This window comes from Natrix helvetica (assembly GCF_964273705.1).
Source record: "Natrix helvetica genome assembly, chromosome: Z".
NCBI lineage: Eukaryota > Metazoa > Chordata > Lepidosauria > Squamata > Natricidae > Natrix > Natrix helvetica.
The window spans coordinates 108853516-108867945 of record NC_138554.1 but is presented as its reverse complement, the minus strand read 5'-3'; the positions used below and the strand labels follow the sequence as shown (position 1 = coordinate 108867945).

At 47.2% G+C, this 14430-nt stretch overlaps 1 protein-coding gene across 1 annotated transcript; it reads right to left on the bottom strand.

Annotated features, from left to right (window-relative positions):
* Positions 1–1889: 1889 nt before the first annotated feature.
* Positions 1890–6833, bottom strand: DLX5 (distal-less homeobox 5). Its single transcript, XM_081969999.1, has 3 exons — positions 6305–6833; positions 4116–4300; positions 1890–2676 (listed from the first exon to the last, which is right to left on the bottom strand). Exons 1-3 carry the CDS (start codon positions 6666–6668, stop codon positions 2350–2352), a joined length of 876 nt encoding a protein of 291 aa, XP_081826125.1. The 5' UTR covers positions 6669–6833; the 3' UTR covers positions 1890–2349.
* Between the last annotated feature and the right edge of the window lie 7597 nt (positions 6834–14430).

Genomic DNA, 14430 nt, shown 5'->3' with positions numbered 1-14430 from the left:
GGAGTCCCTGGCAGGCTATCAAGAGTACCCCTCTATGTCTATGCCCATGTCTATGCACCCAAGACTCTATAGCCAACGAAATAGAGCCATTGAGTGAAGGCAGCTGGAGGAGAATCTAATAGGATTTTCTACCAGTCAAAGGAAGGAAGAGGTACAAGCTCTTTGAAAGGCCGCCTTAATGGCAAGCGAACAAGGTCAAATTATCGTTATAGGTCAAAATTGAGCGGTTTTATTAGTATGCACAAGCCCGAATCCTTAACCAATGAAAGCTGCAGAATGTAGGTTGAATCCCTTTTTATATGTCAGTGGAGCACAATTCCCATGATTCCTAACATCTGCTTTCTGTCTCTCAGCGTTGCTCGCTTCGTCCGCCCTCAGCAGAGTCAATAGTGTAACGCCGTCTTAAAGGGCAAAGAATAGGTGAGGTGAGCTGTACTAATGCCCGGAGCAAAACGCTCCTAAGATGACTGCAGGGATGGCCTCGTGAACAACGTTTTGTAGAAAGGGGTCAGGTTAACACAGCAGGATATTCTTATGTTTGGTTCTGCACCACATTCCCAAGCACAGGGGTATCAGGAAAGCAATCTCATTTTATATAAACTAAGGAAAGTCAAATACTATATTACAAACGAACTTAGTTCCAATAATACTACTTCTCCTGCTGATAGGAGAGAAAAATTGAAAGAAGAAGGGAGGGAGGGAAGGAAAAAAGGAAGGAAGGAGCCTAAAGGCTGGTAAATTTGTTCTGACTACAAAAGGAGCCTTTTCTGAGGTTTTGTGTCCAAGTTCTGAAACATATCTTGCTGAACTCCTCAGATGATAGGATGTAATTTTTAATGCATTTTCTTTATGGCCAACCTTCTTTCCAACATGAAAACGATTCCCAAACCCAAGCTGCTATTAAAAGCGTACCCTTTGTCGCATGGATGCAGGAGATTTCGAAGGGGCGCCTTATTGTCGACATAAGTGCTGAAGAGGGATAAGAAAGGTGTGTGTGTGTGTTTTGATGCACAAGGGGGAAAACCCAGCTAGTTGCCTACTACGACCCCAGCACTGTTCACTTGGCTACCTTGGTTTGGGTGTGTGTGTGTGCAAAAGCCCCGAAACAAACAATCTCCTTTTTCCTCAAGTTTCGAAATTGATGGCGCGGAGAAGAGGACGCAAAGGGAGAGGCGCGGCACGACAAAGGCGCGTGCGACCAAATCCAGTCCTGCTCGCAGGTCGCCTTTGTTTCCTGCTCGGAGGCGCAGAATCTCCATGCCACCTTCTAGATCTGCTGCTGCCCAGGTTCGAAGCTCCTTTGGAAAGAAATGCATCGTCTTGCACCGACCAGATATTATTTCTGGCTTTCCCCCGAAAATTCAAGAGAATAAAATGAAGAAGAAATCCAGGGGGTGGGGAAGAGATTTTGTTGTTCATGTTCTTACTTGGACCCAGGCCAGTCCCCCCTTTTCAGGTCGTTTTTCTTGGGGAAAGATTTACCTTTGTTTCCTCATTCAGCAGAACAGGCTGCGGTCATTGCTTTAGACTCCCATCGCCAAACCTACCAGACTTACTGGCAGATTTGAAGACCTCGGTAAAGAAAGATTGGTGGAGTTTTTGGGAGCCTCGGAACCGCCCTAAAGTGGGGAGAATCTGGACCCGACCCATGAGGAACCTGGACGAGATAGAGAACTGCTCTGAATTTTAGCCTTCGAAGATTTAAGGGCTGTTTCTAAAAAAAACTGGTCATAGGACTGCAGTCCAAACAAAGGAAGAATGGCAAAGGAAGAAAAGGAGGCTGGATGGAAGGAGGGAACAGTTATTAAGTGTCCGCTACTTCATTTCCAATAGCAGAAGGGGGGGGGGGATTAGCAACCTGCCCTTTCGCATCTCTCTCTCTCTCTCTCTTTTGTCCTCACAGTGGAAATAATTTTATTTATTCAGAATATACAGTTTAATTCCTCTATCTACAAGTATGTACATGATTAAAATGACATTGAAAAAAAAGTCTCTTGAAAAAAGTTGAGGTCAATAAGATTTCAAGGCACCTTTGAAAGTGTCCAGGCTGCTGAGAACAAAACGCAAATCCAAAAATCCGCCTTCAAAAATAAAAGAAAACGGAACAAAAGCAATAGGGGGGAGAGGGAGGAGAGCCGGAAAGTTTCCTTTGAAATGCAATAAATTACATGCACAAGCTTTACACATTTCATCCTGTTATAGCTTCCTTAAAGAGAAGATCCCCCTTTTTATTAATTATAATTATTATTAATTATTATTTCCCTTCATGAACAAAAGCAATTAAGTCCAAAACAAGAGAGGAAGGAATGATGGCTGTGTTTGTTTTTTTTAAAAAAAGGATCGCCCGTTCTAATAGATTGTCCCGGAAGCCAACACTAAGGAATGCTGGAGGGAGCCGTGGGACTGCAGGTGGCCGTTCAGAGTGTTTGCGCCGGAATACCAGGAAGAGGAGTTCTCCAGGTAAGAGGACGCGGGCGACGGGTTGGAGGTTGCCCCGTGGGTGTGAGCATGATGGCTGAGAGATCTGGCCGTGCCCTGAGATTCCCACACGGCAGGGGACTGTGGAGAGTTGCAAGCCATTGGGTCGCTGGCGCTGGGACTGTGTTCCGGAGGCATCTCTCCATTTTTCATAATTTTCTTGATCTTGGACCTTTTGTTCTGGAACCAGATTTTCACCTTGAGGAGGAAAAAAAAGGCGGCAAAAGTCAGAGAGGAACGGCGGGGTTGAATCCCAACTTGGACAAGCCCAAATGCAAAAAAAGGGCTGACCGGACCCTCCCTCCGGAAATCATTTCTCAGCCCGGACTTAACCGGCGGAAGGCAGCTCAAGACGCCCTCTTGAATCGGTCGCTTTACCATCTCAGCTTCCCGAGCTCTGCCTCCTCGTGCGGCCCCGAGTGACGCTCTTACTTCAGAGAAAGTGGAAATGGTTAGATAAGTGGTGGCGAGAGGGCAACAACCCCACACAGATTTGCACCAATGATGCCAGAGAGGTTGTGAGAAGGCGAAGAGTGCTCTGAGGTACTCAAGGTAGCAGCTTTTAAGGATCCTAACACGGGTTAGGCAGAATACTTGGTCTTCCGCCGAGACTAAGACTTAAATCTCTCCTACTGCTCGGACTTGCCTTTATCGGGCAAAACAGTCTCGTGGGGGGGGCAGAGCATCCGAGATAAGAAGGAAAACAAACACCTTTTTAATGCAAAAACAAACCAAAAAACTCCTTAAAGGAATGGCGTTTATACTATTAAAAAAGGGATAGCATATATGCTTTTATCCAGACTCTGGACATGGGGCAGATATTTAAACCCCAGAACAGCAGTTGTCCCAAATAGTTTTGAAAACATGGAGGGTGAGGAGAGGAAAACAGGAACGGAAACAAAACAAATAAACGAAACGAGGACTCCGGTTGAACACGACTCCTAACAAAAAGGAACTAAAACCTGGTGCGCGTAAAGCCTTTCTGTGGGACCCAACTCTTCACAGCAGTCCCCACCACCGTCCTCCGTAGCTTTCTGACAAGCCGACCACCCCTCCCTTGAGCTGATCAGTAGAAGATCCTCCCACCTTACCCCTCCCTCATTTTGATCCCGAGAAGGTCGAAAAACTCGGGGACGATCGAAAAGCCCACCGCTCAAATGCTGGGAATCCAGGCTGTAAACAAAGCGCTTGGGAACCGCGTCGGAACTGTGGCGAAGTTAAGGCCGGTTAATTTCCACTCGGTGAGGCGCAGCTTTCTGAATTTGCCTTGAGAGCCTCTTCCCCGCCCCAAAGGGATCTGGCTGATGCCGCTGACGGTGGAATCAGGGCGCCCATTTGGCGGGGAAGTTGGATTCGCCAGAAACCTCGCAGGGAGAAATGCTCGGGCGGAAGATTAAAGGAATAAACATTCAACACATGCCCGCACGCATGCACTCCCTCTTCCCTGCCCTCCCCCCCCCCCGGTGCCTTCCGGCCTACAGAAGCTTCTCGCGGAGAAAGGACTCCGGACTGCTCAGCACCATCGCAGGTGAAACTGTCCCTTGGAGAGCAGCCCGACGCGGAATTGCTGGGGGCGTTTCGCCCACCGTGAGAGGCGGATTGGAAACCCCAAGCCCCGGCCACCGGTCGGTCCTTACCTGAGTCTGCGTCAGGCCTAAAGAGGCGGCCAGCTCGGCTCTCTCAGGCAGAGCCAAATACTGGGTTTTCTGGAACCTCCGTTGTAAAGCCGCCAGTTGAAAACTGGAGTAAATCGTTCTTGGCTTTCGCACTTTCTTTGGTTTGCCATTCACCATCCGCACCTCGGGCTCAGTCACCTCTTTTTCTATAGGGATACAGAAGGAGGGGGGGGGGAACAGATTGAGGAAGAGGAGGAGAAGATGGTCATGAAAACTAGGCACCCCGCCCACTTCCCCTGCCCCGAATCTGGCAGATGGGCCCGCAATTATCCTGCTGACCCAGACTTGGCTCAAATGTGTAAACAAATGCAACGCGTTTGGTCTGCAGAGACCCTGGAAGATCAGGAAGGTGCGGAAACGGACTGGCAGGCCCAAAGCGCTGGCCAATGTTAAATTAGTTGGAGGGCAGGCGTCGCCTCCCTCTTATGCCGAAAGGTATTCTCTCCCCGGGATGGTTATTTATCTGGCTAAGCGTTTTTTGTGAAAGAAGGCGGGAGGAACTGAGTGGCGGAGATGCGCGTGCCCGCCAGGAGCTGGAGGGAAGAGGTGGGCTTTAAAAACGTCCCCTTAAAGCCGCCCTTTGATTACACAAAACTTTGCATATTCTCAGCCCCGGTCCTGCTTTCTCCCCCACCTCGCCCTCTTTCTCCCTCTCCCCGCTTGGCTGGGGTCTTCATGTATTCAACCCTGACCAGAGACTTTCTGAAATATGCAGAGTTCAAAGCCCCCCCCCACCACTACCACCACCACAGGGAGAGGGGAAAAGGGGGGGGAACGAAAGGAAGAGAGCGTTTCCCTCCTTCCGAGCCGAAAAAGTAGCCAAAACCGGCCCAGACAGAGAGTCGATTATACAGAATAATCTCGCCGCCGATCGGCCGGGGGTGGGGTAGGGGGAGAAGAGAGGCGCGGTTGCGTCTGGTTCCTTTTACGAAGACCCAGTGCGCCACTGGCAGTTTCCCTCTATTTTGGGGAGATCGTCGGCCAGCCGAAGAAATACACAGGGTGGTGGACGAGAAGAGAGAAATGTATGTGCAAGTTTCTCTCTCTGTGTATGTATGTATATATGTATGTATGTGTGTGTGTGTGTGTGTAGGCATGTATGCATGTATATGTATATACACACATACACACTGACACACATAAAGGCTCATAGTTATGTATGAATTCCGGGTAACTATAAGGAAAGCGGAGCGGAGACTTTCAGGCAGCCGCAAAAAGTTTCCTCGCCTTTGATTCATAGAATAGGGGCGCCCGGGGGTGGGGTGGGGCGGCGTGGGGTGAGCAGTGGCGGAGAGGAAGAATTCCGAGCTGCCTCCAAAGAAGCGCTTCATTTTCCTCCAGTCTCCTTCCCGAGGAACCACAAGGAAGCTGTTCCAACCGCGCTTCTCCATGTGTGGCAGCAAACCAGCATCCGAATTTGGGCGTTCATGTTAGCGGTATTCAGGAGACGTTCGGTGCCTTCCCCCTCCTCCCACCGGAAGGGGAAGAAGAAGAAGAAGAAGAAGAAGAAGAAGAAGAAGAAGAAGAAGAAGAAGAAGAAGAAGAAGAAGAAGAAGAAGAAGAAGAAGAAGAAGAAGAAGAAGAAGAAGAAGAAGGGGAAAAAAGATAAAATAAGAGTGTCCCCATTTGCTCCCCTCCGCACCTCAGCCCGTCTTCATGCAAAAACTATAGAGGGGCTCAGGTTTTCCAGTCCTTTGCGATATTAAAAAAAATGGGTACACAAATGTGGGGGAAGAGAGGTTGAAATAGTCCACCGAATAGCACAATTTTTCACAGCCGCACTCTTTGTGGTGTTGTTGTTAACGCGTAGCCCTGGGAGGAGGGGGGGACACCTTTGATTGCCCCACTTTCCATTTTCCAAATTCGCTGCCTTTCAATCCTGACTTTGGGGGCGACAAAGAAAGCTTATTTCTTTCCATCCTCCTCCCCTATCTCAGTTCACCCTGCAGACCTGGATCCTTCAGCGGGAGCGGGCATCGGAGCTTCAGCTTGGTTTCTCTACCAAGCTCAAGCTCCACGCCGTCCCCAGGAGGCCTGAGAGAAGCGGTGTATCTCCTACCTGCAGTGCGCCCCTCAGCCGGTCCAAGCACTGCTCTCCCTCCTCCCCATTCCCTGCCGGCTCCGGCTGCGGCTGCGGCGGCGCCTCTCACCTGGCTGGCTGGCAGTACTCGGCGCCCTAGTGTAAGCCCCACCGTACTGGTGGTAGGGACTGGCATAGCTGTAGTCGGCGTAGGCTTTGGCGGGGTAGTTGGCGGCGGTTCCACTCATGCCCTGGTAGGGGTACTGGTAAGGATGGAGCGCTTTGCCATAGGATGTCGAGGAAGGCGAAGCATAGCCATGAGGGGCGCTTCCCGGAGAGCTGTAGAAGTCAGGGTCCGTTGCCGAAGACTCGGGTAAAGTGGGCGACTCTTGGGGCGGGTGGTGCATGGCGGCGGCAGTTGCGCTGCTCGGAAAAGGAGACTGGAAATCGCTGGATCGGATGGTGGGCACTCTTCTGTCAAAGACCCCTGTCATAGCTGGCTGGCAGGCAAGCAGGCAAGCGACGTGCGTGCGGCTGGGTCTTCTAGGCAGTCATGGCGGGGGGAGCGAGGGAGGGAGGGAGGGAGGGAGGCGGCGGTGGCGACGGCTGGGAGCTCTCTGGAGCTGGTTATAGCTCTGGCAGACTGCTCGCAGGGAGCGTAGAGGCTTGGTTAAATCCTTAATTGCGCTCTTACGCACAGCGGGGTGGATCGGGTTCCATTGGCCAGAGCAATCAGGAGCAGCGACACCCTAACTCGCCCAACTAGTTTAGCACAACAAAGCGCTCTGCTGGCTGGCTTCCTTTGAAAGTTCCATTCACGCTCCCTTAAAAAAAAAAGAAGGGGGGCATTCGAACGTCACCATTATCCCGGGGTTCTGAGCCTTGTAGCCCATTGGCCGGGAGGGGCAGAAATGGCGTTTAAAAGCATGGAACCGTCAAGTTTGTGCAATTTACAGACAAGGAGGAAAATAGCGCCTTGGGGAATAAGGCTTTTCTCTCCCGCTCCCCACGTGTGAACGCTTGCCCCTGACTTTCCATATCAGTGTGCAGCCCAGGTCCAAATAAAGAGGATGGACGAGGCGCGCGTCAGTTCTCAGGCAATGCGTAGAAGCTTTCACCTTTCCCTTGGGTGTTCTTGGCAAATGTTAAATTAGTGGGTCTTGAAAGAGGTGAAGAGATAAAGAGATTTAAAAAAAATAAAAACACAGATAAAGAGATAAAATAAAGAGATAAAATAAAGAACAAATGCATACTAAAGAATACGCGGGCTGGAAGTAGAAAGGAATCACACCCGAAATAAGATTTTCTTTCCTACAGACAGGATATTGGACAAGCCACTGACCTTCTTAGTCAGTTTTTCTATCCATAAAATGGGGATAATCGTGAAGGTAACAGCAAGGCTGTGGAGGAATATTGTAACAAGAGACTCCACAGAGTCTTTGGGACAATTTCAATTAATGTATTCCCAAGCGTTAAATAAGCCATGAAAATTTATGTTAAATGAAACGAAGTTTCATTTCACTGACCTGTGTATTCTCAGTGCTGTAGTGTAATGCTGCATTTGTGTCTTATTCTGGAATCAATATGAGTAAAGACGCAGTTGGCATGAAATGCTTTCTATTTCATTGTAGATCTCGGGGGAAACTTTTATCCAATGAGCCTGTGAAAATACAACTATTTATTTCAGAAAATGTATCCAAGGAAAGACATCAGTGACACTGGTGTAAAGGCAAACCCCTCTCTGGAATCACCAGCTTCGGTTTACTGAGGTCAGCTGGGGTCGTAACCGTCCTACTCCAACTTGGGGTAGGCATGAGAAAAGGCACAAGTGGGCCTCTAGTAGAGAATTACACTGTATGGGAAAATTTTCACTTCCTCTAAATCACAGTCATTTTTTCAAGTGCATAGGTGAAGAACATGCGCTCCAAGGAAGTTCTCTCTCTTTTTCTTTCCTCTTCCTTCTTCTCCTTGCCAGTCTTCATCTAGCATGGCAATAAATATTTACTCTTCAGGATTCAGCAACATAAATAGTTTCCTAGATTAGCTGCTTTGCTGGAAGCAAGGCAGAAACCCTCATCTACAACGTACCTGCCAAGTTGAGCACCGTCAATAGCTAGATTTCAGTCTCAAACTTTTCCTCCCCGTCTCCTAGTCAATGGCTCCTTTGCAGGGAGCCATTAGAGTCCCTGCTGAAGCTTATCCTCTTTTTCAAGGTGGCTTTCTCCACGCTTTCTCCACTCCCCATGTACATTCACAGCCAAGCAACCTTCCCCAAATGCGTTGGTCTTCAACAGTTGGATTTTTCCCCCAGAGAGCAAAATGGTCTACTTCTATAGTGATCGGTGCACAACCACAGGGCCCTTTTGCAGTTGAGGGAACAACCTCTAAAGAAGTGTACACACACACACACACACACACACACAATTGTCAACATTCCCCTCTGATTTACTTTGGCTAAACCTGGAGGGACATTCAGCCACCTCTTTAGGACCACCCCTTCTCCATGGAGCCATCATGCTGTGTCATGTTCTCCATCATCGGTGGTGGGAAGGGCACCTGGTTTGGACAGCGATTCTGAAATCGCTTCAGATACCTTATACGATAACCGACAAACCTCTTGGAAGAGGGCTGAGGAAGGAGGGGGAAATGAAGGTGGTAGAAATTAATGTGTTTTTTTTTAAAAAAAAACCTCAAAGTCAGGCAAACAAATCCTGCGCTGTTTTCAATGGCCTGAAGCTACAGATTCTTTTGCGAACTGTTTATTCTCCAGATTTAGGACTATTTGCTCTGAGAAGACCCGGTAACTGCGCTCTTGTGAGTTTGTTTCGTGTGCAGGAGACTCGAGCGCCTTGTTTGCTTTGGAAACGGGCGCAGTTCTTATAAAATCACATTAAGCAAATCCCTAATCGTTTAATTACAGGAATCACTTGATCTAAATAAATGGCAAATCACTTTGCCAAAAGCGCAGGCACCCCACCCGCCAAACGACGGCCGGTCCACTTTACTAGAGGGAAATTTATTGAAACGACCACTTCGCACCCTTTTAGTCGGAGGGGAAGGCTTTTAATGGTAGGGTGGGGCAGGCGAGAAAGGGGGGGAAACCGCGAAAGTAATAAAATTTGGTGAAGAGAATTTGCGCCGACCAACACAAGAAAGGAAGATGGGACAGAAGCCAACCAGGCTACTGAAATCCAGAGCACAAATGCAAAGGATTGCTCCCTGGGCCTGCACCGATATTCACGTTCAACTTTCCCCAATGTGGTGCCCTACAGCTGGGAGGCCTCTTGCTGAACGGGCACCTGGAGATTTCTCCTTTCAACCTATCTGAAGGGCGTTACTTTGGAACAAGCTGTTTTTACCCACTTCTGTTAGGTGCGCTTGAACTTGTGGTTTCTGCAGTTTCGGTCCAGCCGTTCTTTCTTAAGGGACCCAGAGTATTTTTCTTGTTCTCCCAATGACCAGCTACGACTAATCTATATGGCTTGGATGCAGCCACACAGGAGGCCAGAGTTCAGGGGTTCAAGCGCGCCTCACTTCCAGAAAAGGCTTCTTCGGACGTGGTTGGATTCAGGCTAAACTCTCGACCCGCTTCTTTACTGCGGGGAAGGGAGATTTCAGGGGGAAGTCGAGCAGCGAGGCAGAGTTAACGTGGCGCATGTTTCGAGCCTGGAGACCCCTTAACTTAGGCGAGGGGGTCGGACGCAGTTAGTACCTCCCGATTGGTAGCTCTCTCGGCTTAAGTGGTCGGAGTCGTTTAAGGAAAAGTTGGCCCTAAAGGCGTCCTGGAGGGAAAGAGTGTTGTATGTTCAAAACGCTGTTTTGCTTTTTCTTATAAAACTCTTTTTTTGGGGGGGGGGGAGGATGGGAAAGCCACGAATGCCTTTCAAAAGACACAGCACAGTTCTCTGCCTAGATTTGATGTGTGGAATTCACCCTGCCCGGCCGATCTTCTCTCCTGTTTCCCTTCCCCCTCCCCCCAACTCGGTTTCTGGACTTTCTCGTTTGCTTTACTGCGCGGTTTATATTTGGCACATCCGGAGCCAAGAGTCTAGGGAGCGCTCAGCAAGAAAGCCAGTGCTGGGGTTGATCTTGCACAATCCACCCATTGTTTAGGGCTCGGGGATCCTGGGCGGCGGTGGGGGCGGGGGCTGCTGGCTGAAGTGGTCAAGGCAGGAGCCTGTGGCGACGGCGCTCTGGGCTGGAAAAGCATTCAAGGCAACCCCAACTCGGGTTATGCTGAGTTGGTACTTTGCTTTACTGGAGCGAGCGGTTGCCGCCGCCGCCGCCGCCGCCGCAGTAGCAGCAGCAGCAGCAGCAGCAGCTTTTCTCTGCAAAGAAGCAGTTCGCCTGAAACAGGGAAAAAACCTCAGTACCATCCGAACGGCGTGACACGTTGGAAAAATGGGAGTCATGCCCCTTTTTCAAGGAACACATTTTTTTTTTCAGCACCACTAAAGGTGGACGTTGAAGTCTTTACTAAGACTGCCATCTTGTGGCCAATCGATGAACTGTTGGTGTGCGTGCTTCAGAGAAACACACCGGAAATGCATAGTAAACAAGGTCCTTTGTTAGAGGATTTCCTTATTAGGCATCTATAACATAGGTCAGCTTTGATCATTGTATGGACGTTCTATTTTGCCCGAATAACTGCATTAACTTTGCTTTTCTTGCATTTCCTGTGTCCGATGAGGAGAGCACATCTTTCTCCTTCTATCCTGGCCACTTTATCCAGGAACATGATTGAGAGCGTTTTAACAAACTGCATCACTGTTTGGTTTGGTGGTAGCAGTGCCTTAAATAGAAAGACAACTCAGAGAGTGGTAAGGACAGTCGAGAAGATTATCGGAAGCTCGCTTCCTATAATTCAGGATACTGCTTACAAACGCTACCAGCTTAGAGCTCAAAGCATTATAAGGGACTCCACACACTCACTTCACGGTCTGTTTCTGTTGCCTCCCCTCTGAGAGGAGATTTCAAAGTATTTCTAGCAGGACTAGCAGATTCTATAACAGCTTTGTTCCCTATGCCATCCGTCTGGTAAACTCACAAGATTCATTTCTCTCGCCGTGTATATGTATACATCTAAACTAGACTGTGTTGTTTCTCCGTCATATTATATATGTGGGTACATACATAATTTTGTGTTTATTATTTTTTATCTTGTCATATTTATGTAGTGTATATTAGAGGTGGAAACCCTTTTAGAGCTGTATGCGACAAAATTTCAATTTTAATGTATGCCGATTAGTGCACATTCAAAGTGGCAATAAAGTTATTTCACGTCCAAGTCTTGCAGTCCTGTCTAGCTAACAAAATCTATTTTCTTTTATGGGGCAGCAGGACAAAGAGACATCTTGAGGAAGTAATTGGCTGATGAATACAGATTGTTTAAGGACTACTCTTTTAACAACTGCTTGAACCTATGGAAGCATTGAAGAAAGTGACATACAACCAGTTTGTTCACCCATGAACATCACACTATCCTTGCAATCATGTAATCACAATTCAGGCACTTGTCAACTGTCCCACATTTATGATAGTCACACCATCTGATTGTCATGTGGTCACCGTTTGTTGCTTTCCCTGTTAGCTTCCAACAAGCAAAGTTAATGGGGAAGGTGGCAGTAGGTTACATGTCATGGTGATATGATTTTTCACTTAATGATCATGGGTGATTTGCTTAATGACTGCAACCGGGATTGAAAGAACTGCTGTTGCTATGGGGGAGGTCAGATAATATTTCCTTTAATTAGCAATTGCTTCACTTCACTTATCAATTGCTAGTCCAAAGGTAGGGTTGCAATGTGAGGACTACCTGCAGCTAAAAGCATGTATCACTGCTATTCTTTTCTCAGCCTCCAAGTTAAGCACTTTCTCTGGGCATTTTCCATTGGTTTATCAAGGCTGGTTGATCATTTGAATATCCTTTCCCCCAAATGGAAGAACTGGAATAAACCACACATTTTGATTCAGTGATAAATTAAGCAGGAACAAAACACGGTTACTACCCAGAATTCAAAAGATGGGCATAAAACTGTTTAATAAAGGAGGAAAATGAGATCAGCGCCTTGCTATTTAGTGAAATCATTTACACGCCAATCATGTTTTTACCCATATATATATTGTAAATGAAGAAATAAGGTTAATAAATTTTGGCTTTTCTGTTCTAGCTGATGATATAAAATATATGCCAGATAGGAAAGTATATAAATTTCTCAGCCCAGCTACTGCTTACACAGCAATTTATTGATTTTTTATAATGTTATTTTTATTATTTTATTAATTAATTAATTTATTATTTTATTTATTTAAAGTATATAGCTACCCATCTTGACAACAACAATGATGATAAAGATAGAACATATGCATATACAATACATTCAGGAAAATCAATTGAACCATGTTGTATACATTGCTATGTTGCTGCACTCTTAGTTCTTCCTTGGTTGGTCTGACTCCTAGCTTGCTTTTTGATCTTGACCACTGGGTTAACTGATATATCCTAACTGCCAGCTCACCTGATATTGTTGCTGTTAACGTATCCTTGAGAAAAGGAAAATCTCTGTTTCAGTTGGACCCAAGGAAGCATAACTGTGGTTCAACTGATTTCTTGTTCTCAGTAGCTACTCCATTTTTAAAACATTTTGGCTGATTTTTAGTTGCTTTCTACAGATATCACTATTGCTTCAACTTCACTGAAAGCTACAGTTATGAATAGAAGGTTTGTGTGTGTGCCTTTGTGTGTGAGAACGAGAAACAGACAGAGAGAGAAGTGGGGAGAGACAGAAGAGAGAAAGAAGCAGAAAGGGGGAGAAAGTGTGGAGAGAGAGGGGGGGGCGAGGGGGAAAGAGGGATTGGGGGACAGATAGAATTATTAGATCTTTGCTTTCCAGGCCCCAAGCTGTCTGTTTGTCTGTTTTGATTATGGTGATTGGGATTGGAATTCCTGTTGCTAAGCAAAGCAGTTATAAATTCAATGTCACATGTCTGTATTGCATAGTGACAGCAATCATAGCAACTTCCAGCCATTTTCTGACAAGAAAAACAATGGCAAAATGGACTGGAGTTCCCAGTTATGACAAGCCTTTTCTTAGGCAGCTCACAAGCAGGCCAGCAGGTGGGTGAGTGGTCCTAAGCCAGGGGTGTCCAAACTTGGGAACTTTAAGACTTGTGGACTTCAACTCCCAGAATTCCCCAGCCAGCATGCCCTAAGCAGTGGAAGACAGTGCTGCAGCAGGGTGTGCGGGCGGCAATGCTGGGAAGGCAGCGTAAGTGCAAACAAGTTGTCTACCAGCCTACCTGTGGCCTGCACTTGTCCTGCCACCTGGAGGCTCCTCAAGAGAAAAAAATGACAGGAGCAAGAGCAACTTTCCAGAATGATTTGTGAATTTTTCTGTTGGCTTCCCCATTGAGATTGCTTTTGGTGATCAACGTGAGCTGGTTTCCAAGTGCCCATATCACAGTCATGTGGCTGCTGGGTTGCTGGGATGGCTGTAGCTTTGAGAGCGTATGTACAGTAAGTACTAGTTGTTCAGCACTATTACAACTGTGAATGTCAGTTAGAATATTTTGCACATGTGATGTGACACCCAGAAAAATACGGCATTCTTCACTTAATCCTCCAGGGAAAGATTGAAGGCAAACGAGATCCAGGCAGAAGAAGAACATCATGGCTTCAAAACCTAAGGGGCTGGTTTGGACAAAAACTCAGCAGCACTTTTTAATGCGGCTGTGGACAAAAATAGGATTGCCAACATGATCGCCAACGTCCGATGACAGATATGGCACAAGAAGAAGATGAATAAATTCTCAGTCACCCAGGTCATGGTTGTCCCAAAGGTGCTTTTTCAGGAGGCAACTGGACTTCCTTGTTTTGTTCTTTGAAGACATTTCACTTCTCATCCAAGAAGCTTCTTCAGCTCTGACAAGATAGTGGGGAATGGAAGGATTTATATTTCTTGCAGACAGCTGGTCATTGGCACCCTTTTAGAGGGTCATTGAAGCACTTGGAGGTTTATCTGTGTCCTGAAGGCCACCTGAGTTGTGGTCCTGGTTGCAGACTACAGGAACCTGTCTATTATTTCTGCCAGGGCCATCTTTGGGATAGCTGAATACCATGTCTCCCTCTGATCTCTTTTCTCTAGGCTGAAAATATCATTACATATGTATCTTTAGCCTGCCCAATAAGAGTCCTCTATCATCTGTGTTGCCAGCATTGGCCACTATAAAAGCCAGATAATAAGTAAACACTCTGTC